This window comes from Octopus sinensis, linkage group LG5, assembly GCF_006345805.1.
Source record: "Octopus sinensis linkage group LG5, ASM634580v1, whole genome shotgun sequence".
In the NCBI taxonomy this organism is placed as follows: Eukaryota; Metazoa; Mollusca; class Cephalopoda; order Octopoda; family Octopodidae; genus Octopus; species Octopus sinensis.
In genome coordinates this window covers 39,602,519-39,628,370 of record NC_043001.1, presented here as the reverse complement: position 1 = coordinate 39,628,370, position 25,852 = coordinate 39,602,519, and the positions used below count along the sequence as shown (strand labels likewise).

Genomic DNA, 25,852 nt, shown 5'->3' with positions numbered 1-25,852 from the left:
TATATTCTGATTTCATGTTCCACCTGAAGGCGACTTTGTCTGTCATCATTTTGGGTTGATAAAGTAAATACTTGAGTCATTGTAATCAAATAATTCCATGTGCTTGAGAAGACTCATCCAGCTAAGTAAAAATCAAGACCACAAAGGCATGTCATTTACATCTATGCTCCTGGCAAACTTCTCTCCCATAACCCATACATCTCCCCCTTCCTGCCACTCATGTTCACTACTCACTGTATTTCTCCCCTTTATCTCTCACTCCCTTGTTGCAAACTTGCAAACCTATCTGCACAGAATGTGCCCCTGTCAAATCTTTTCCCAGCAATATATCCTCCTAACACTCCCCTTCTGTCTGCTTGTGTCCACTTGCTACAGTCCAGCACTCACTCTGCTTTTGTACTCGCATGAACTTACCCACCTCCTCAAACTATCCAATCCTTGATTCCACATCACTTATTTACACCTTCCTGTAACTTGAATTATGTTTTCATTTTTTCTCTCTCTCATCCTCCCTTTCTCTCTTCAGCTGAGGTAACCATGTATCTCCTCTACTGCAAGGTAACTATTTCTGTCCCTTCATTCATGCCTTAAACTTACATCACCTGGCATAAACCCACTTCTTTCCATGCTATTCCTCTCTTCTGTTGAATGGTCTTCTCTTACAAGTTACTTAATAACCTTGCTACTGCTGGTGCCATGTAAAACTGGAAGAATCCCACCATATGTATGTCTAGATGTATGAATGCATGTTTATGTTACTGTCTTCTTGCCCCGACATTATATGCTAATTGTAAATGAGTGTCACCATCATGCATATGGTGCTTTTTATTTCCAATCTTCTGTGAAAACATGTCTGTTCAAAATGGAAATATTACCTTATTTGGAAATAGGTGACTGATGTCAACAGGAAGGCATCTAGCTGTAGATAATTTGCCTTCATGTCCACCGTTCCATGTGAGCATGGAACAGTTAACATTAGAATTGTGATGATATGCACACGCAAACACATGCATGCACACACACATGCACACACACAAACACAGACACATGTACATGTACATAAAATAATAAGAATGGACAATCACAGTTCAGTGAAACATGTGCTTATCCATCAGTAAGATGTCCATCTAATTACATATATAATATAAAGATATCTACTTCCACATCAGCTACTGGACTGCCAGATATCAAAATCAACCATGCTTACATTTTGACTGTAATTAGAGAGAAGAATATAACTTAGTTGCTGAAGCTATCTTTGGGAATCTACCATGCAATATCCTCTCCTGCAAGTCAGGTAATTTCTGTTCTTTTTTCTAGTCTTTAAGTTCGTTCGGTGTCATTAGTAAGTATAGAGTCTGTCATTGTTATTATCGGAAATAGAAGTTCAATAAAAATTAGTCAAATAAAATAATGACTAAAAATGCATGTGTTCTCAAATACTGTCCACACCCTGCATATAATAGGGTAAACTTTGCCTTTCATCCTTTTGGGGTTGATAAATCAAGTACCAGTTGAGTACTGGGGTCAATATGATTGACTGTCCCCCTCCACAAAATCCAAGCCTTGGGTCTACAGTAGAGAGGATTATCTTATATTAAGTCTGCTTGTCATTCTGTTACTTAGCCCATATGTAATGCTATCACATGATTAGTTGAAGAGAAAAGTGAAGAGCAATAGAAAAAGAGGGAGAAACAGAAGAGAGTGAGAGAGAGAGATAGAGAGAGTGAAGCATTCATGATATGAAGTAGGGAGAATGTGGGGGTAGTAGTGGGAGTCTAGGGCATTTACCTCCCCCATGGACAATAACCCCCAAGGACAATTACCTCTGAGAACATCAGATGATGATATAAAACTTCTTAATATATTGAAGAGGGGGGAATTAACCAAGAGTGGTAATTGTCTTAGGGTGTAATTGTCCTGGGGGTAGTTATCGTTGGGGAGAATTGTCCTATGGGGGGGGAGTAATTGTCCTGATATGAGTGGTGGTGATGGAGGTGGCAGTGGTGACTGGAAAGTGAAAAGTGTATTTTTATTTAATTGAACTAAGTTTTTTTTTTATATCATCTATCACTTAATGCATGCACATAAGTATAATTTCATGAGATATTCTCATTTATTTATGTGACAGATGCATGCAGTTTGACTAAAGGCTGTATCACATGTTCAGCAATTTTTTTTGTTTATGGGGAAAATGGAAAACAAGAATGAATATTTATTTTATGAGTGCTGTGTATTAAGTCTATAAAATTGTGCATAAAGTGTATATAGTGTATATAGAAGGTACATTAAGTAATCATTGTATTTCAGTTTCTTTCACTTTTCAATCAGTTGTAGATGAGTGACTATCTTTCTATGCAGACACAACACAGGCTATGCTTTCAGGTTTTTTGGAAAAAGTTTTCAGAAATAACCCAATAGGTTTACCATTAATTCCATGAAATATTCATGGGTCCCACTATTATATTTAATTATTACTATCCTCATCATCACCACCCCTCTCATTGTCATTGTCAAGGTGGTGATCTGGCAGAATTGTTAGCTTGCCAGAAAAAATGCTTAGTAGCAAAAGTAATTATTACTATCATGTGGTAAATAAGCAGCATCAGTAGGGCATGGGACAAAATACTACGCATTATTTAGTTAGGCCTGTTTACATTCTAAGCTCAAAGTCCAATGAAATTGATATTGACTTTCAACTCTTCAGGGTCAAGAGAAGAGAGAACCTATCTTGGGGGACTGGTAGTGAGTAAGCCTTACTTCTCAAAATTGCTGACTTTTTACCTAATTCATTACAATTGTGCTTTTCTCATAAAATTTATTCTTTTTTGCCAATGTTCAAATATTTATCAATATAGAATTATACTTAAAACTTTTTAAAAATGGTTATTTTATTCAAAATATACTTCTGTTTTGTTTTGTTCTTTTATTTCTTATGTTTTTTTATTAAGTGCAGGTATTTGGTTTTGCTTGGAATAATTTTTCTTTCTTTTAACTTTTATGTTCTGAAATTCATAGATTCTCTAGAAAGAGATGACATGACACTAAATGTTTCAGGAGGAAAAGTATGTGTTGATACTCCAACCAAATTCCACTGCAGTTGGAAAGGTGGTGATCCACCAGTAAGTGTAACCTTGATGTACAAAAATATATCAAATACTAGTAAAGAAGAAGTTGAAGTTACTGTAACACCTTCTGAATCTCATCGAACAGTCAAATGTCTGGGAACTCATATTGCTGCCAATGTGTCTCATGAAAAGAATTTTACTATTTATTGTGAGTATAAATGAAGCCTCTTTTGAAAATTTTTATCTTCTGTTTTTATCATTTAAAAAAAAATTCAAATATGAGATTAGTAAAATGTAAGAGTAAATGTACTCTTACATTTTACAAAAGTAAAATGTCTTTTGTAAATGCTGGTTTTTGGGTGAAGGAAACAATAATAAACAATACTCTGTGATACCAAAATGGTGAGAATTGTTTTATTTTTTGGGAACCATATATCTAATTGTATTGTTGGAATTTGTTTGTGGTTTTATCATATAAGTTGAATATTCAGAAGGAATGAACTTATGGTCAAATTCTGATATAAATAAATATTCTTGTAAGGCTAAATACTTGGGAGCTCTTTAAATTTCATTTGAGAAGAGAGATAAGCAATTAGAGAGATATCAGATTACTGGACCAGGTCATCAAAGTCAGAAAAAGAGTTATGGCTAAGTTGATTAGGAAGAGAGTTAAACTAGATAAAATGTAGTTAAGCTTTGTACCAGAAAAAGGTACTACAGATGTGATGTTCCTAGTGAGACAACTACAGAAATAACTGGCAAAAATGTAAGCTGCTGTATCTGACATTTGTTGACCTGGAGAACTATCACTAAATTAATTTAAATAAATATATATATATATAATGAAACTAATTTTTGACCTGGAGAAAGCCTTTGACAGAGTTTACTCATTTGGTGATCTAATAATCACTGATGAAGCTAGGAGTAGATGAATGGCTTATGTGAGCCACACAAGCCATATGCAGGGATGCTGTCCAGCAAGATGAGAATTAGCAATAAGTACAGTGATAAATTTAGTGGGTATGTAGGATACTACCAATGCTCAGTCCCTTTCTATTTATCAAAGACCTCCATGAGAATTTAAGACTGGAAACTCTTTATGCTGATGTCCTCATTCTTATAGCTGAAGCAGTAGTAGGATCAGAAAAAAAATAGTGGTGGAGGAATTCCAACCACGTTTCGGGATTCGCTACATCAACAGCTCCTTTATAGGATCCAGTGGCTAAAGACATTATCAGGAGGAACCACGCTCTGTTTCGGCCCCTCAATCTGCTACCATTCTCGATGTGGTGGGGGCCCCCACCTTTCAGAGGTGTCTTCAGCTCTGGTCTTGAGTGCATTTCTTCTTTTTCCTTTTTTCTTTTGTTCTTTGATTTCTTCGATGCAGTGTCAGCAAATGTCAGTGGGCAACTGACCATCCTGCCAAATTTCCCTTTAAATACACGCTGGTAGGCTCCAGCAGCCAGCACCAGCTAAGTGTCATATGACTCTATCTAAGCTTCAACTGACCAATGGAGGGGAAGGGCACATAGTTTGAGCTCGCGCCCTCTCTAAACCTGCCTTCCAACAATGTCATGTTAGTTTCAGTTCCAGCAGCCAGAGCTGACCAGCTGTTTGGTGGTACAAGCCTTTGAACTATAAATGAGAAAAGTAGACATAAAATGGTAATGATGATGATGTTTGTCTGTTTCGAGGAGGATACATACATATAATCTAAGAATCCATAAGTCAGAAAAATAAGCACTCTCACATATGTCAATAGAGTAGATATATCAATCAATGTGTACAGTATTATAGATCCATGCAGCCAATCTTACAAATTGATTTTGCACTGGGTATTAAAACTGGATGATAGTTAACAACACTGTTAAGTAATATCATGTGCTCTTCAGAGCCAGATAGTATGGAAAAATAATCTGTAATGCACTTCATGAAGTTAGAAAAAATGTAAGTAAAATTTCATAAGTTTGCACAATCAGATTTTCATAATTTCATCTTTTTAAACCCTGCTTTATTTTTTTTACTTTGGAATTAAACTCCTCTAATTTTATAACAATTCATCATTATCAACAATCCCAGTTTCATTATATATATATATATTTATTTAAATTAATTTAGTGATAGTTGTGGAAATATTGTAAACTTATATTCAATATTTCCTTTTATTCTGCCTCCTTTCTTCTGAAACTTAGTCTTACTAATTGAATTTTGCCAACAAGGATTTCCTATATAGCTATATCTTTTCCAATATATTTGTTAGGATTTGAAAATTTGTATTGGATATTTTCTTTGAATGTAAAAGATTGCAATGCTAACAGAATTTATTGAAAATTTTCTCATTTTGTATGCATCACTTTATATGTAATGCAGCATGGAATATTAATTGCTGATGTAATAGCAAAAAATAAAATATCTTTATGCAAGTATTTATGTAAATAATTTTATTTCCCTTTGTACAGATCCACCTAAAACAATAGAAATCAAGACTGATGAACCCTTTCTTGAAGGTCGCAAAGGTATTTTGCATTGTAAGGCAATAAATGGATATCCAGAAAAGTACAGCTACAGGTGGGATCCAAATAACAACGCCTCACAAAATTTGACACTTTCTCGACTCAGTCGAACACAAAATAATAAGGTTTTCATCTGTTATGCTTCTAACATGTGCAATAAAGAAAGAGAATTACGTAAAGTACATTGGATCAATGTAGAATGTAAGTTGAAATGTTATGATTTTATAAATCTGTGAAATAATTCATTATTTACATTCAAGAGAGAAAAGCACTGATTTTTTCATCTTCATTTTTGGTAATTTTGTATTTTAACAGAAAATTTCCACATAATTAATTTTCTTTGCTTTTCCAAAATAACTTATTTAATAAAAATACAAATAGTAGGTTGTAAGGTACATAAATTATTCAACCTATTAAGTTTTAAACAGCATATATACTGGAGACCTGCTTTTCTATATTATACTCCAATGATCTCTGATCTTTCAAAAAACTGGTGAATGCTTAGTTATGCTTTACATTAGCAAAACATTGAATTGTGTCTGAGTAGAAATATCTATCTTTTAGTATCCATCTATCTCATCTCATGAATTGGAAGTTTCTGATCAGTCTACTCTTTTACAACATGTATTAATATAACAATCTCTGAACCACATTCTTGTATGCATTGAAGTTCAATTATGTATTCACATAAACATTGTTCTGCCTGTTTCTTCTAACAAAAGGCTGCTATACACATTATATCCCTTTTTACTCCTGCTCAACTTTCCACACAACCTTGATACATAAGAACAGACTTATAATTCTTTCATGAACAGAGGCTTTTAAATCATCCTCTAATGGAAACATAACATGATGACATTTGTTTTTAGTATCATCAAACATAATCACAGCACATGTTAAAGAACAGACTTGCAACACTACGCCTTTTCTATGCTTGAGTAAAACAGCTAAAACTCTCAAAACTGCTAAGTCTCAAATGATATTTCACAGTAAATACATACATACATACATATATATATATATATATATATATATATATATATATATATATATATATATATATATATATATATATATATCACATATCTATAAAAGGGAGGATGGTGTGTGTGTGTATGTGTATGTGATTGTAATTTATGCACATCCACAAATTAGCACACATGTCACTCAAATTTTAGGAAGACATTTGTCAACATACTATCTGGGTTTTGTCAACTTATTTTTTTCCCAAGGCACCCGCGGATAGGGTAAAAATCTATTTTCAACCATAGCTTTTAACCATAACAAATATCAGCCATTGCTTTTTGATGGCGTCTAACAAAAAAAAAAGAAAAAGTAAAGTGGAAGGAGGCAGTGAGTTTCACAAGAAAGACAAAGTGAGAGAGGGAGAGAGAGAGAGCCATTGCGTTTTTGACAGCGTCTAACAAAAAGAAATGAGATAAAGAAAAGTGGAAGAAGGAGGCAGAGAGTTTCACAGGAAAGACAAAGTGAGAGAGGGAGAGAGAATGGAAGAAGGAGGCAGAGAGTTTCACGGGAAAGACAAAGTGAGAGAGGGAGAGAGTAAGTGACTACGTTCATAAAAAATAAAATGTAAAATGTTTTGTTTTTTGTTTTTGAAAGGCACACTATATTTTATAATCATAGTATATATACTTTCTCACACAACAATTACAATAAATTTATTTTAAATCGTTCACCTTTCTCTTCCCTCTCTCTCACACATATTACTTTGGGTGCGAAAGAGTTTTGTTTTTATTTTATGCCGAGTAAAAAAGTGTTTTGTTGACAATCCATTTATTTAACAACAAAGAAACAAAGAGGTGAGTAACAATTTGTCAGTGAATTACACAATATAAATGGGTACAATTTGTGAGGCTTCCACCACACCCCACTCCATTTCATGAACCACAAAGAGGGTTTTGAGGCCAGAGTAGTTGATTCCATGCAAAAAAAAAAACGATTTTTTTTTCTTAGTGAAAATTGTGTGAGTGTTAATCTACAAATTTAACAACATTTTTTTCCATTCAGTTCTGTTTATGAACATATATGCGTGCACAAAACATGCAATAGGTGTATGTACGTGTGTGTATGTGTGTTCGTGTCTGTTGCCCATATATATTTATATTATATTATATATATATATGATATATATAATATATATATATAATATAACTAATTTCAATGGGTTTTGCCCAAATTTGACATCTATATTACTTAGTTTGGTTTGAAATAAAGAACTTGATTAGCTTAATAATCGTAACTTAATCCCGGGCAAGGCTGGGTTATACTGCTAGTATATATATATATATATATAATATTGTCAATACAACATTCCAAAGATTAAGCTTCCACTCTAGAGTCAGAAATTATTTCAGCTCTGACTAATTGATTATCCTCTCAGAAAAAAGCCCTCATTAGAATACTACTCTAATATGTGGTATAGTTTTGCTGATGCATGCACATACACACATTATTGACTGCATCTCTCAAAAGACTGACTGTGGGGGGATTCACTTACCAGCATGCTGCAACTAGGAACCTTCAAATTTTCTGCTTCACCTCTTCTACAACTAGTTCTGCTCTAAATTAGTAAGTAGCGTACTACTTCTGCCCACACTTATCTGATGATCCAAGCTATCCTAGCCTCATTATCTTTGGTCTTATTCCTAAACCCTGTATTAATTCCTTCTGTCCTTTTATTTCAGAACTGAAAGTCTATGAAACTCCCTCCTCAATATTTTTCCTGCTGGCATAAATTTGCAGGAAATCAAATTGAGCATTAGCAACCTAACAAAGAAATTCTGCAAGTGTCATAGATATTGTTCCTCCTCTTCTAAATAAAATTTGCTCATAAATTACATTATTCACTACAGCAAAATAAGTTTTTGATAACATCACAGTTTATATTGCAGTTTTAATTGTAATTAATTTTCAACATTTCAGTTCAGCTCTATCAAGCTTTATCAAGCTTAATCAATGGTAAACAATATTTCTATTCAAATTGATAGAGCTCAGATTTGTTTCAGTCTGTGTGAAGGTTTACAGTTGTACATTTTCTTATAAAAGTTGCTCTTGTTTTATCATATAGTTCATATATAAATGTTATTTATCTCAACATCATGATATCTAGAACTAAAATAATACCTACTATGTTCATTATATGTTTTATTGTTTGCATCATATAAGTGGAATTATAGCTGCGGTGGTACATGCCTATTGTGAGAGGTATGCTATACTGATACATATGACTTGAAATATACCGTCTGGTTTTAGAGATACTAGAAATTAGAGGAGGTGGGTTGAATGCCTCACTCAACAGGAAGTGCTACTACATATAGAAAGTATTTTAAGATTTGAAGTTATCATAGTTTAATGTTTAATTATTGCTGTTGTTGCTCAGCTTTAAGTCAATCTTATGAAGAAAACCTATAGCATTAGGAAGGCCAACTAGCTGTGACAAACCATGCCAAAAGAGACAGAGTAGCTTAGTGCAGTTCTCCACTAATTGTCCTACTGATGCCAGCATGAAAAACAGATCTTAAATGATAATGATGATGATGATGATGTTATTGATCATCCTGTCCTTTTGTATATACAGCATTACCTTGTTCAATGTATCCCCCTTTTTTTGTTTACCAGACATTTGGATTTGATTTGAAATCTATGACAATTCTAGCAGATTGAATGACCATTCAACACTTCCATCCTTGGTTCATATATTTAACTGTTTCCATAATTGTAAATTTCTTTTTCTGTTTAAGAAAAAGGAATTTATTGTGACATAGAGGGACAGGTAATCATGTAAAGTGTATGGATGTATAAAAATATACAGTGAAAGAAAAAGAATAACTCATTAAGAGATGAGTGTATTTATTCAGTTTTCATTATTTAACATTGAACCCACTGGCCTTGAATTCCATTACCAATAATATGTGCCTATATCCAATCAAACTAGTATTCTGTTTTGCCACATATTTCTGTTTAGACCTGGTGCACATGCTTTCTGCACCAGTCAATGATCATTTTACATTGCTGTTACAGCTTGTGTTCTGAATAAAGGTATCACTGTGGCTTTTGTGAAGTTTGTGCGAGGCTTGGGGGGAAAATATGTTGTATTTAAAATCTGACATCAGTCAGTTAATTATTCAATTTTTAGTCATTACATGGAGCATCAGAAAGGTTTTGATAATAACCATGAAAGTGATTTTGAAAGCATATTACCCAGCAGATAAAGATAGCATGCTAGATGCTGTTTCTCTACAAAATGTACAAATTATATATGAGAAGTAGTCTCAGATTGCAGAAGAAGGGGTGTGGTGGTACTCCTAATAGGTTACTTTGAGATTTGTAATAAAAATTGTTTTCTAATGATTTCAAACCTACAGAGATCTTGTGTCTAAAAATATTCTTGATAATCTTACTGCAGGATTAGCTAATCCTGTGAATTATTTGATCCAGTTGTTCTGAATAGATGAAATTTGGTAGCTGTTAGTATATGAAACCAATAATCAAGCATTGCAAGTCAAAGCAGCTAATCCTAATAACTGCAATTCACTAACTATGTGAACGAAGATAACCTTGCTTTTGATAAAAATGATAAAATCGATAAATTTCATCTTGTGTTCACATATCTTTTGGAAAAACGGAAATATCACAAACTACAATGGAATCTGCCACTTGAAGAGAGGAGTATCAATACAAAGAATCAGTCAAAAAGATAATGTATCAAAAATAAATTCTTCATTTTCTGTTTATAATGGGTATATTCTTGTGTATTGAAACTGGAGATAATAACTACTGGAAAATTTGGTAATGAAAGACAGAAGACAAAAAAAGGATGGTGTAAAGGATATCTCATTACAAATTAAACATAATTTATATTTATTACATTGTTAGCATCATGGACAAAATGTGAAGCAGCATTTCATTCATCTTTCTGTTCTGAGTTTAAATTTTCTAGAGATTGACTTTGCCTTTTCATTCTTTCAAGGTCATTAAAATAAATACCGGTTGAGCACTGGCTTCAATGTAATCAATCAGCTCCCTCTCCCAAAATTTCAGACCTTGTGTCTATGGTTGAAAAGATTGTATTTATTACATTTTGTCCAGTTGAATTTGCTAATATTTTTTCAGTTTTTCAGTTTTTCTGTGATTTTCATGTAGATGTCTACAGTGTTGTACGCCTTGTTAGGATTCAAAGAATTAAACAACTTTCATAATAAATGATAGGAAAATGTTTCATGAAGTTTCTTAAAAAATTTTCAGCATGTGATTTAAAAAAATTTATTTATTTTTATAGATGTACCTGATATTATTGCATCAGAGAATATGACATTAATTGAGAATCAAGCATCCATTGTAAACTGTTCTGCAAAAGGAAACCCTATCCCAGAAGTGAGGCTGGAATATGAAAATCAAAGTTTTCCTTCAAACTCCCCACTCACTTTTAATCGCAGAAATAGCAGTGATGTTTTCTGTGTTGCCAATGCAAAGAGCACAAAGCATGGAAATTTGACATCTAGAAAGAAAATTAATATCATGTTGAAATGTATGTTAAGTATAGATATTTTTCCTGCTGCTGCTGTGCTGCTAAGGCTACTGCTGCTACTACTACTACTACTACTACTACTACTACTACCACCACTACTACCACCACTACTACTACTGCTGCTGCTGCTGCTGCTTCTACTACTACTACTACTACTACTACTACTACTACTACTACTGCTGCTGCTGCTGCTGCTGCTGCTTCTACTACTACTACTACTACTACTACTACTACTACTACTACTATTACCTCCACCATCTTCAATGTTATCATCTTCACCACTACCATTACCATCCCCATCACTACTAGCTCCTATATATAATCTGTTGCATTCCATCACTACAGTTTGTTACTTTTTAAAGTCTTATAACCAATTAGATTATTGAAGCACTCGAAAATACTTATTAGTCACAGCGTCTTACCTGTTGCTTGGATTCATGGTACCTATTTAGAGCTTGGTGGACTAATAACTGACACAGCATAACACCAGTAAAATACATGTGTTGTCTCTTCTTCCTGCCTATTCTATTATTATTACTATGACACTGCTCTTAACATTACGCAACCCCTTTCCAAGATTATATAATGCATTTGTCTCTCCTACTTTCCTGATTGCTCAAGCCCTGCACTAACCACTATACACAATCAAACCACCTCAGGGCTGAAGTCTGTGATATTCCCTCCCCACTTATGCATTTTTTTGCAGATATTGGTAATCAAAATTGGACACAAACTGTATCAGTCTTACCAGATTTAGAAAATTTTTGAAAAAACAAAAACTGCAGCTACTTTTAGTTGACTGAGCTCTAAGTAATCATATAATGCTTCCATCTAACATGCTGTTCCTGCCATATCCACTGTATTTACTCTGAGAATAATATTCATGACACTATACTTTGCAATCTTGTTGCTGTTCAGATTCAGAACTTCCTAAGATTAGGAGAAAAAATTACAGGTGTGAGAGCAAATCTTGAAATCAAAGGGCCTCAACATTAACTTGACAACATTAAAGTTTTAGGCATAATTAAATCTCAGAATGAGATTGAAACAGTAATCGCTCGATAATGTAAGGTATAGAAGCCATCTTATCATGGCTAACCACATTGGGGAGGGGGTGTTACTGTAGCTTTATAGCCCCAAGAGATCTTCGTCTCTAGCTGGCTTTAGACACAATATCTATGTCCTTGGAGTATTTGCAAAGGGAGGCCATCCCTTCCTCGCAAGCCTGAGTGATACACTCGAACTAGTTTCGGGATTGTTGTCCCTCGTCAATGGGCGGTAACCACCAGGTAGCGATGAAACTAGTTCGAGCGTATCACTCAGGCTTGCGTGGAAGGGATGGCCTCCCTATGCAAATACTCCAAGGACACAGATATTGTGTCTAAAGCCAGCTAGAGACGAAGATCTCTTAGGGCTATAAAGCTACAGTAACACCCCCTCCCCAATGTGGTTAGCCATGATAAGATGGCTTCTATACTTTACATTAAAGTTTTAGTATATCAGAAAACATACAAGACTCTTTCTCCATCTGGAAAGCTGCATTGTTTGATATGTAAAATAGAATTGGGTGGAAATTCGATACAGTGTACTCACTGAAAGTGCATCCCACTGTAGTAGCCCTTGAAAATATGATGTTTCATTAGCTATAAGGTCAAGTTCATATTGCTCCGAGATTATGGATTTGTAGTGGTTTAGATCCCTAACTGTGTCTTGCTGTGATTTTCTTAATACGAAAACAAATTCAATGACAATCTTAGAATATGAAGACTTACAGGGTATGAACAAGAATATATTTTACAAAATAAAAGCATAAAAAAAAGGGAGAAAGAAAAAACAAACCTCAATGCAGTAGCAAGTGCTTCAATTGGTTGCATACCACAAGGTTCAGTGGAACCTACTGAAGCAAACCAGCACTCTTGTGGCATTACCATGGGCACATTCATGTATTACTATAACCATATTATTTATAAATTTATTTTTGAAATGTGTATGGAACTGAAATTTTGTATTAATTTTTATTATATTTTCTAAACTGAAACTGCTTTCTGATTTTGTTTTTGTTATTTCTTTTTAAGATCCTCCTCAAGTAAACATTCATATTTCAAATGAGACAAATAATACTTTACTAATTAATTGCACTGCATTTGATGGAAATCCAGAAAAATATGAATACAAACTGAAGCAAAAATGGGGAAACATCACTAAGAATACTTATAATATAAATGTATTATCAATAAATAATTCTACTTTCAATAATACTGGTACATGGGAGTGTCATGTAAGCAATGAAGATTTTCATGTGAGTAAATCATCAAACTACAAAATTCCAGGTAAGTATTTAACAAAATCATAATTTAATCTTAAAAACATATTTACAATCAGATTTTTATTTGATTTTATCCTATTAGAAGATTGTTGGACTTTGTTTTTTTTATGCATATCAATAAAACTGACAATTTGTACCTATAAAGTTTTAGGAATGGTTTGATATGTAAATAGTTAAGAATTGTAGAGCTCAATTCATCCGATTTTCTCCAAAAGAAGTGAAGCAGTTTTCAAGAAAATTTTAAACATTCATATTATTCAGTGAAATAGTTTCCCTTTTGAATTTTCTTATTGTTTAGTTTGTTCTATTTCAACTGTCTATTGCATACCTGTATAATGAATATACAGCAAATTAACTCATCAGGCAAGAACATTAAATATTTCTTGTTACAGTAATTCAAATTATAAAGATATACAATTTCAGCCAATAAATCATTTATTTTTTAAGTGTTATAACAGATATTTCCAAAAACTTTCCTAAAACTTTTAGTAGCATGAGGTTTTCATTTAAATTCTATACTATGTTATATTTGTTATACTTAGAAAAAGAAATGTCTATATCATGTTTAGGTGTGTATGAAGGACACTTTGTAACATAAAAGGGATGGTTTATAGAATGTCTACCACTTCAGATGTCTTGAGATTTGAGGTAATGTAAGAACTAATGAAAAAAGATTATCAGTATAATCTTAGAAATACTGACTGTTTCTGAGCAGTATCGGAGAGATTGTCTTTAATGGAGTTGACACACATTTTGTATTAAGTGATATTTGAGAAAGAAACTTTCAAAACTTATTAAGAATTAGTCAATTTGCAAGAATAACTTCAGGGTGATATCTAGGACAATATCAGATAATGAAAATTGCCTCCTAAAGTATCATAAATCTCAAAATCTCTGAAGTGAGATCTAATACAGATTATATAAGCCCAGCCCCTTTCGAAATATTTCTTTTTATGTCACACATTGTCCTCCTGTCTTTGATCAAATATATGAAAATAACCAGCAAGTGTTATCTATTTTTAGATAACACTTGAAACTATTAACTTGACTTGCTAGTTTTAAGTGATCAAGGCGTTTTGGGACTTAAAAGCCATAATGGTTACATCTCAAGTAATGAGTAGAATTGTAAAAATACTGGGTTAGTTAAAAAGTGGTGAATAAGACTCTTTCACAAAGTTGCCAGATGTCTGTGGGGATGAGATAGCTGGAAGGAAAGGGCTGTGATGTCTGTACAGACAAGGGCGTTGACTGGAACAGAAACGGTGAGAGAGGAAGTGAGGAAGGAAAATCAGAGTCATCCTCTTTTGCCTTGGGTGCTCATGATGAATGGATGTGAGGTGAGTTAGTTGACAGGAATGGGTACTAGCAGTTGCTATCGTTAGGTGTGCAGGCTAGGCATGAGCTCTGGATTGAGTACGGCTGGGTGGCAAAATGGCAAGAAGGTAGGTGAATTATTTATTTCCCTGCATTACAGTTCCCTTACACAACAATGTCTAATAAGTAAGAATTTGTGTAATTGGAATTAAGAGTGATAAAAACTTATATTGCATAAAGGTGTATTTTACTCTATCATTAATCTTCATTTTGAAATCTTTGTATGTGTGAATGAATTTCTTTCAGATGATTATTATTGTTTGCATGTAGTAGAAATTGTATTGTAGTAGTACTGTAGTAGAAAGCATTCACTGGTTGTTAATCTATATGGCTTAGTGATGTGTAAAATTGAGAAGGTCTTACACAACAATCAAAATTGTGTTTGGTATTTGGTAGGTTATTCAGATATTTTACATACTTAGTACAACAGATTGTTAACATAAAATTTAGAGATATGCAAGTAGTTGGATGACTTGATCAGGTGGTATGTGATGAGACAACAGTGTTAGAGGATCTTCTGGGACCATACTCTTTAAAATATGCCATGGTTGTTGTGTAGCGGTTGTAATTGAATGGGATGATACACTAGAGTTCGTTTGACAACTAGGGATTCTAATTTGGAGGTGAAATGGTACAGATGCTTAGAATTGTCAATATCTTAGCCTTAAATACTTGCTGAATCAATCTGAAAGTAAATTTCTGTCACCAAATTATATAATTTACATTTTATTCATTCCACTTATTTTTTGAAAACTTAGGAATCTTCCATTTAAAATTTACACTATATATTATTTTCTTTCAATATTTTATTATTTTTTTCCACCAGTGAAACCTATTTTCAGTTCAATATCAAACGATGCGAAAAAGAAAAATGTTTCAATTGGAGAATCTGTAATTTTCAAACAGTGTTTTTATTCACATCCAAAATCTGATGTAAAATGGCAAATAAATGACAAATTAATTGACTTCAACAAATATTTAACAACTGATTTTGTATCAAGTGATTTTCCTTTCAAAGGAAGCTGTACTCATTTAAAAACAGAAGACATCAAAGATAATGATATTAGAACTTATACCTTAACATTGGAAAACTCTGTAGGAAAAGAAGTGATTACTTTTACCTTGAGGCATAAAGGTAAGTTGTTACATGTTTGTAATTATTCTTTAATCATTTAAAATATTGTTTCATATTATACAGAATTATTTAGAATTGATTAATTCATTGCAAAGTACTCAAGGTTCTGCTTTAAGATCAAGTCTTAAAATTAGCTATATGTTATAAAGATGGAGAGTCAATTTTAGCCTTGTTTCTTGTTTAATCCCTTTTACATTTGTAAGTAAACAATTTTCTTTTCAGAAATATTTTAGTTAATTACTGGAGCAAAACTTTCACTGAAAAACCATTCCCTGGACTCTGGGAATGACATTTTCTGTTCAATTAACTATTTATTTTAAGTATATTTACTTAAATATTTGCTACATAATGAGAGTGGAGTTGATTTGAATGTGGTAAGAATTTCAGCTAATAAATGGAAACAGCAAGCTGATGCATGCAAATACTAAAATTTAATGTTTTTTTGGCCTTTTACTGGTCCTAATTGGTTAAATCTATTAAGTTATTTTCTTATAAGATTCTTATTACCTCCTTTGAGAATCTTTTCTACTCTAGTACTCTAGATAAAAGGCCCAAAATTTCTGGGGAGGAGGCCAGTCGATAAGCCTGACCCCAATATGCAACTGGTACTTAATTTATGAACCCTGAAAAGATGAAAGGCAAACTGCAGTGGAATTTGAACTCAGAAGGTAAAGACAAACAAAATACCACTAAGCATTTTGTTCAGTGCACTAACTTTTCTGCCAGTTCACCACCTTATTACCTCCATAGAAAATATTTAATAAATATGTCAGCTGTGCACATATATTTGGATTAATGCAGTATAGTGAGTTAAATGGTGACAAGTGACTGCAAGTTACAAAAATTCTATCAGAACCAGTCAGAGAAGGATAACATTGTCACAGTAAGTTAGAAACAGGTGTATTAGAGTAGATTACTTGAAGATTATGGGTCATCTGTGTTCTCATTAGCTAAAGAACAAGGATGATAGCAGAACTGAGGGAACCTTTCAGTATGAAGAGTGAAGTGAGGTGTAAAGAATCTGTGGGGTACATCTGTAATGAGTAAACTAAGGAATCTTTAAATTCACAAATTGGCAAGTGTGCTACATATATAAAATTACTGTTTTGGTTTTAAATTATTTTTTGATATAGGTCACAGAGCAATTTCAAAATTGAATGTCTGTGAAAAGTTCTCCAGCTCTGTCAAGACCATCATCATTTAGTGTCCATTTATCATACTTACATTGACCAAACAGTTTACTAGATTCTGACAACCTGCAGATTTGTGTCAGGACCCAATATCAATTTTGGTATAGTTTCTACAGCTGGATACCCATCCTAGCTCCAATCACTTTACAGTGTGTATTGAATGCTTTTTTTCATGATACCAGCATTAGTAAGGTTACCAAGTATCATGCAAGACAAAGTAAATAAAGGAAAAGGAAATAGCTCCCTCAACTGACTAGGAGTGTATTTCAGAGAGGGGGTTAGCTTTATGTCAGGTGTTGAAAGTTAAAGTAAGATAGAGGGACAGGCACAGATGTTTCTCTTCTCTTTTACTTTCTCCTCTCACTTAAAAGCAAATATCGCCTTTTTACTTTATTCTCTCTTTCGATTTCTTCTCTCTTCAAAGTATACAGAATTTAAAACAATTTTACGGAAATTAATGAACAATCATATGATCCTATATATGTTGAATTGACAACTTTGCTTCTTCAGACAAAAGAATGCCAAAAATAACTTCCTTTGACACACATACACACACTCTAGGTAAAACTTCTGTGTGAATTATGTTGTTTCTTTCAGCATGCATGTGCAAATTTACAACTCAAATCCAAATGAAATGATCTTTTCCTATTGTGTAATTCTATTGTATTTGTGATGAGCATATTTAAAAACCTGATCTTTGATATAAACTCAAAAGGAAGTTTTCTCAGAAATCCTATCCTTTATCTCTTCTTTCTAGCATGTCCAAGATGACATTTCCACCCCACACTTATTTTTTTCCCTAAATTTTTTTCCAATTCCTATGTTTGCGATACAGGAAATTAAAATTTCATCCATAAAATACGTTCTCAATATTTTAATTTTCTCCCTCTCCACACCAAAGTCATTTTTTACTTATTTCAAATTTTTATTCTCGGTAATAGATGGAGAAAAAACAGAGAATATGAATTTTTAAGAATTTTACCCATCACTTCACCACTTTCAAAAAGCTACACACTCCCAATGTTTCACTTTTAGCCTTTTGGAAAATGGTGACATTTCTTCAGAAATGGTGTTGTTTACCTGTGGTTTCTAGCATGTTGGGTTTTCTGTTAGTTGTCTGATATTTTTTAAGTCTACTTTTTCAGTAGAATTCTATGCACGCGGGAAACATCAGCCAAAAGTGAAAAATTGGGAGATTTTAGCTTTTTGAAAGCTGGTAGGTGATGGGTGAGTGAGGTGGAGGAAGGGGCATTGAGTGTTTCTTTAAGAAAAATTAAACTATAAAAAATGTATGTCTATATATATATATATATATATATATTTCCCAGATTCATAATCTCTGTATTTTTCTACAAAGATAGCAAAAAAATTTGATAGAAAAGTTACAAATTAAGAAATTGTGGTGGGGATAGGGGGAAATTTAAATATTGAAAATGTAATTTCTGGACAAGATCGTATTAACTTCCTTTTATACAATGAAACAATACATAGTTTCTGATCTTTCTTAAGAACAGAAAGCACTCACATGCAAATTGTACCCTCACCTATCACTATTAAACAAACAATACTTCCATTATTCCATTAACTATATTTTAGCTATGCCAATTCTGCCCATAAGAAAGGAGCAAATAATACAATGTACTTGTAGGTCATAACAGCTGGGCAATGCTGGGATGCATTGCTAGTTTTTTAATGATCAATAGAGTAAGGGGTAAGAGTTAGATGGTTGTTAGAATTATAATTACTATGAGAGTTTTAGAGGCAGAGCATTAGTTTATGATTTGGGTTAATTCTTAATCCATAAAATGATTTTATTTTCTAAGATCTTTAACATTCATTATTGCAATGAAATCAAATTGCTGGTGACAATATTTATTCAGTAACATTCAATAGATATTTTAAATGAGCGATTTCTCATACTGATTATTGAATTATCATATTATCATATTAAATTAAATTATTGATTACATAAAATGTTTTGAGAAATATACTTGAAAAATACAAGAAAATGCTGCTGTATCTCACAATGAGATGAAAGGTAATATAAATAACACTTCTGTTGGATTAGATGAGTGAAGAAAATAGAAGCTGAATGAAATGATAGTACAATAAGGACACACAAAAAAAAAACTGTAAAGAAACTTTTATATATGACCTGAAACACGTAGCCTTAATGCATTATTATAATGCAATATAGAACATATTTATAGTCTTATTTTTAGGCAACACTTTGTGTTACAATGATTGTAAACAAATCGTCTGTACAATATTTGTGCTGATATAAAAAGGTGCACAACTGTATATACATTTTTATTGTTTTTGAAGTCTTCAGCAGCAGTTGTGTACCCCAGCATCTACTGACCTTCATAACCCTTTATCTTTTTAATATATTAATGCAAGGTCTTTTTAATATATCTTTTCAGAAATTACGGAAGTCACTTTGGGAACAATTATTGGTTGCTTTGTAGGAATTGTATTATTAATAACTTTGGTACTTCTTATTTATAACAGCCACAAAATAAGAGGTTGGTATGTTTTATACATTATAAGTGTCTGTCTATCTGTCTATCTGTCTATCGAGAGACTTACACACATACACACACACACACAGATATATATATATATATATATATATATGACAGTTTCTTCAACCTATAGACCAAAATCCTGTTGAAGGTCAAACTTTGGCCTTTCATAAGCTGCAAAAAAGCATAAAATGCTTAGTAAAATAAGATTTTCTTTTACTGTAAAACTTCTTTTGTATAAACATGCACTCATTTGTATCCAGTCAAACTTTTTCTTATGAGATGGTTTCTATTTTTAAAGCCAACTTTGTTCAAAACTCACTTTGTGCAAACATGCACTAATAGTTTTTCAGAAAACAATTTTTTATACGAAGCAACTTTTTCATCTTAGAGTAAAGCATGAAAAACAATTAAAATGTGGGAAAACTAAATGAAATGTTTTTAAAAAATATTTCCATAGTTTTCAAATGCAAAGGACATTTTCTTTTTTTCTGTCTCTCTGTGTCTCTCTTTTTTACTCTTGTGAGGGCTTGGTAGCAGGTAGTAGTAGTAGTCCTAATATTTGATATGAGTTCTTGGTTTCGATTGTTTAAACAGCAGTAGTAGCTGAGAAAGGAGGTGGTGAAGAAAAAGAAGGAAGATGTATGTGGAAGTGGTATGATAGTAGGAGGATATTGGTGGAATGCTCTTAAATGGTCAAGTAACTTAAAAGTGACCTGTTGTGGTTGTAATAGTAGTGATTGGAATTGTTCTAAATAAATTCATGGGTAGTGACTGTTGTGAATATATTGTTTTTAATATTTGCACAGGTATCATTCTAAGGCCCTTGTAGTAGTGTCATTTGTGGTGGACGCATTCAAAAGGGGTTTATATTTTGTAATAAAATAACCTATACACCTATACACCAGTCCAATAATAAAGAAGAGGAAACATAGGAATAGGAAAACTATCTGGTTCACACACCCCTACTCACCCGAAGTGACCTTCAATATAAGCAAGTATTTCTTAGCACTGATAGATAGACATTTTCCAGTCAACCATACTTACAGAAAGCTCTTCAATAGACATGACTTAAAGATCAGTTTCAGCTCAACTACTAATTTTAAAAATATAATCGCACACAACACACAAAAACCACAATATGAAACCAGCTGTTCATGCAGGGATAAAAATTTGTGCCGCTAAATGGAGCTTGCCTGTCCGAGACCATTTATGAAGCCACCGTGGATTCTATATCCACTAAGGACACAGTTTCGATGAAGAAATATGTGGGCTTTGAAGAGGGTAATTTCAAGGCCAGGTTCAGTAATCACACCTTGAGCTTCAGGCACTGGGATAAAAGGAAAATGACCAAATTATCCAGTCATATATGGTCCTTAAAAGATAAAGGTGTCAGTTACAACATCCATTGGAAGATCTTAGCCAAGTGTTAGCCCTACACCAACGGCAGTGGAAAGTGCAGTCTTTGTGATATGGAAAGATGGTACATCTGGAAAAGCAGCTTAGACCCCGCCCCATGTCTAAATTCAAGAACTGAACTTTTCAGATCATGTGGCTAAATATTTGTTACGTTTTTGGTCCCCCTAAAATTACAGATAGGATATGCTTTCTATATTGTGTCCACGTACAAGCTTTTTATCTCTCTATACTTTTTACTTATATTTCTTATATATTTTAAAAATATATTTATATATTTTTATATACTTTTTTACATATTTATAGAGATATTGCTCATATTTTTATAGGTTTATTGCTCATATTTTTTACACATATTTTTTCTTTAGTCTACCTTCCACCCTGCATTTTCCTTGTGCATATATAGACGTGTATATGGAATCTTTTGTGCGCGTGTGTGGATGTGTGCATGTGTGCGAGTATGTGCATATATTGATGCATTTTACTCTAATTGCTTATTTTTTACACATTTTTTTACACATTTTTCTGTATTTTGCCTTTAGCCCTGTTTTTTCCTGTGCATGTGCGTATATTGATGTGTACCTTTTTTGTGCGTGTGTGTGTGTGCATGCATATATAGACGTTTGCGGGTATGTGCGCATATAGACGTGTGTGTGCATGCATACGAGTATGTGCATATATAGAATGTGTGGGTGAGCATGTGTGTGTTTCAAGTGAAGGTGGATGAGTATATACTTATAGGCACATGTACGTGGGTGTTCGGGTGTGCATGTGTAGGTATGGACATGCGTGCTTATGCGGATACTATGAACATTTTTACTCCCTTACCTTTACTCCCTCCCCTCACTTAGCGGTCATTCTAATAGCTCTTTTGTCTTAATAACGGTTAATCACACAGTAATTTCTCTTTGTTTAACGGTCATTTTCATAGCATTTTTTCAATGGCTGGATAACTGAAGAGATGGCGGCGTGGGTTTCCACATCAACATCCAAAACTTGGAGTTTTATCATAGCTACCGAATAATTGTCACATATTATATTTACAGATAAATTCCTCTATTAACATAATACTTTCATTCTTTTGTTGTCTTACCATTTCTGTCAATATATATATATACTCTTACTCTCTTTTACTCTTTTACTTGTTTCAGTCATTTGACTACGGCCATGCTGGAGCACCGCCTTTAGTCGAGCAAATCGACCCCGGGACTTATTCTTTGTAAGCCCAGTACTTACTCTATCGGTCTCTTTTGCCGAACCACTAAGTGACGGGGACGTAAACACACCAGCATCGGTTGTCAAGCAATGCTAGGGGGACAAACACAGACACACAAACATATATATATATATATACATATATACGACGGGCTTCTTTCAGTTTCCGTCTACCAAATCCACTCACAAGGCATTGGTCGGCCTGGGGCTATAGCAGAAGACACTTGCCCAAGATGCCACGCAGTGGGACTGAACCCGGAACCATGTGGTTGGTTAGCAAGCTACTTACCACACAGCCACTCCTATATATAAATAAGTACTCATGTCGACATAGTTGTACAAATATCCATACTCAACTCCATGCATAAATATATTCATGTACATAGATACACCTGCACATAAATCTATACGTATATTTATGTATATATATACTCATATACTCACATGTGCCTAGACATATGTATGCACATATGTACACATATACAAATGTACTGGCAGGTTACACAGATATAGTCATATGTATATATGCATATAAATTTATATACATGCATATAAATAAAAATATAAAAATGTGTGTGCATAACAAGCATCAAATAGTTGTTAAGGGGGTTATTAATGCAAGATAGGTGTGTGAATAATAGTCAAACGGATATAAATGTTGCCAAGTGCATATGTTCAAATGTTTGAATAATAGTCAAACAGTTATAAAAGTTAGCAATTGTGTATACTCAAATGCTGGTAGGTTACTAATGATATGTACAAAAGGTTAAATTAGTAGAGGTGGTTGGTATAAGATAATGCTAAATTTATGTGTTATAGAGGTAGATATTTATATAATTGATAGTGTAGTTAGATAAGATTTATGGGAGAGGTAATTTATATTTGTAAAGCTATGGAGTTAAAAGGGGTTGTACAAATATTTCAGTGAGAGAGATAAGTTAATTATTTAAATTTAGAAAATACATATTTTCCTGCATGAATGCAAAAAATATTTTCCTCATTTATAAGTTAAGTTGGATATTCTTAGATCTAATGATAAGGAAAGCTTCAGTGATACAAAGATGATATTTTTTTGTTGTTAACTTTTATAAGCCAGTGCAGAAGCAATGATATCCCATTCAGTTTCAAAGTCAGTATTAGTATCTTTTAATTCTCATATAAATTTACTTAATCCAGTGGAATTGGTTTTCTGCTTATTTTTAAAAGACTGGAGATTATTTGCCACCCAAGTCTCAACCTTATTTTCAATCAAGCCAATATAAAAATAATTCTTGCCTTGAGCTTTAACAGTGCATTGATAAACAACATTTTTACTTTTACATGAATTCTTAAATTTACCATTATTTTTAACTCTACAATCACAATTTTCATAAATATTGTTATGTATGGATCTATTAGAAGAAATTGTATTAGCAGTGTTAGTATGGGTTGTTATAGTTCCATTATTGGGATTTATATGAGCATAATTATTAGGGTTAGTGAAATTTGCGAGATATATTTTAAGTTCAAGGGAGTTAGAATTATTGTTATGGACATGTCTATTGGTGTAGAATTGTTTAATTTCCTGTTGTTAATGGATGATGTAATGGTAAATAAGTTATGAGTGGGGCTAAAACCTATCTTGACAGTTTTGTGGTTTATGATTTCATTTATTATGAATTTATTATTTGTATGATTTGTATTTATTATGAATGTTAAAGTATTTATGAATGGCTTTAAATATAGTTTTAATTATGTTATTTTTAATTTGCATTGCATATAGAATTATAAACCATATTTTATTAGCATAACCAGGGTGATTATAATTTATGGGTATATTATAATCTATTTTAGGTTTTTTAGAGTTAATGAAGTGAGTGTGTGGTTTAATATTATTGTTATTCAGGGCATTATATGGATTAACAGTGGTGCTGGTATCATAAGTGATTAATTGATTATTGATATTACTATGCTTATTAATTATGTTATTATCGTTGTAGCAATCATTACAATTGTAAATTGGTTGTTTATTATTTATTTTGGGTATATAACTTAGTAATAGTTTTTCTATTATAATGTTTGATACTATTAGTTTGGTTTAAAATAATCTTAGGTTTGTTATCGTTATCAATTCCTTGTTTATGTAGTTGGGTAACTAGTTATATGCTTATTTTTTAATTATATTACTATTTATGGTGGGATTATAAAATTTACCAGTTTTATTTATTTTTGTTTTTGCTTGTAAGAGGCTCAAATGTCAATGTGTTCACTGAATGCTATATTTCTGTATTCCTGGATTTTGACCTGAGATCTATGTAGAGCCATCATTCATTTAATTTTTCCGCAATTTAATTGTGTTTAATATTGAATAACATTTCTATACACATCACTTTTTTCTTTTTTCAGCTGTGAAGTGCAAGAAAGAGTAAGTATATAACATTTTTACCTGTTGTTTATTTGTAAAGTAGAGAGGAAATTTCTCTCAAAGATTAACTTTCATCAATCATTAAGTTTACATCATAATATACATGCTAATGCTTTGGCAATTTACAGAAATGTTGCAGTTTAGCTGAGGTTAAAATGCATGTGAAATTTTCTTCCATATATTTTGTTGAAAATGATATTAGCTATCAACTAATAATATTTTTTTCTTTTCGTGCTTGCCTCAATACACTTATGCATGTCAATGTTTTAATAATTAAATATGCTTTCAACAACATGTTTATGTAATTATCACCTGGATGGCACTTGGTTTCAGTTTAATTAATAAGTATATTGTCTAGTGTGTCTAGTATTATATTAGAAAAGCTCTTATTTGTTTTGAAATTTACATTAGCTGCTTTTTCAATACAGATTTTATTTTAAAAACTATTCATTGTTTCTTGCTATGGATAGTAAGACAAGGAAAGTAAATTATATTGTAAAAGAGAGTTGTCAGTTCTCTTTTTTGAGAGATGTGACATACAGTTACAGAAGTGTATGCTGGCATCCACCAAGGTTCAGATCTCAGTCCTCTTTTATTCATCATAGTCCTCCAGGCAATAACAGAGGAATTCAAGACGGGTTGCCCCTGGGAGCTCCTCTATGCTGATGACCTGGTCCTCATGGCAGAATTACTACCAGAACAAGAGAAGAAATTTCGGGTGTGGAAGCAAGGTTTAGAATCAAATGGCCTTAGAGTCAATGTAGCAAAGACCAAAGTTCTAGTAAGTAGGAAGGCAAACTCACAATACACCCCCTTAGGTAGGTGGCCTTGCTCGATCTGTAGAAAAGGTGTAGGTAGAAACTCCTTAAGATGTACCCAGTGTAAGCTATGGGCACATAAGTGTAGCAACATCAAAGGAAAATTAACCAAGAAGATAGCTTTTATGTGCGGCAGATGCACAAGGGCAATAGACACCATTGATACTGAAAAAACAGATTCCATCACACTCCAGGGTGAGAAACTAGAAGTAGTTGATAGTTTCCGCTACCTAGGTGACCAAGTTAGTAGTGGGGGTGGATGCTCAGAAAGTGTTACCACTAGAATAATAATAGCCTGGGCAAAGTTTAGAAAGCCTCTT

The 25,852-nt window shown here is 32.9% G+C and overlaps 1 protein-coding gene across 1 annotated transcript in view; it reads left to right on the top strand.

Moving 5' to 3' along the window:
- Positions 1-25,852, top strand: part of LOC115212116 — a 798,722-nt gene that overhangs the window by 382,027 nt on the left and 390,843 nt on the right. Inside the window, exons 6-12 of the mRNA XM_036503334.1 lie at positions 3,019-3,276; positions 5,528-5,782; positions 10,881-11,129; positions 13,205-13,459; positions 15,656-15,964; positions 19,578-19,679; positions 24,696-24,714. Coding sequence (XP_036359227.1) covers positions 3,019-3,276; positions 5,528-5,782; positions 10,881-11,129; positions 13,205-13,459; positions 15,656-15,964; positions 19,578-19,679; positions 24,696-24,714 — 1,447 coding nt within the window. The remainder of the gene's footprint in view (positions 1-3,018; positions 3,277-5,527; positions 5,783-10,880; positions 11,130-13,204; positions 13,460-15,655; positions 15,965-19,577; positions 19,680-24,695; positions 24,715-25,852) is intronic.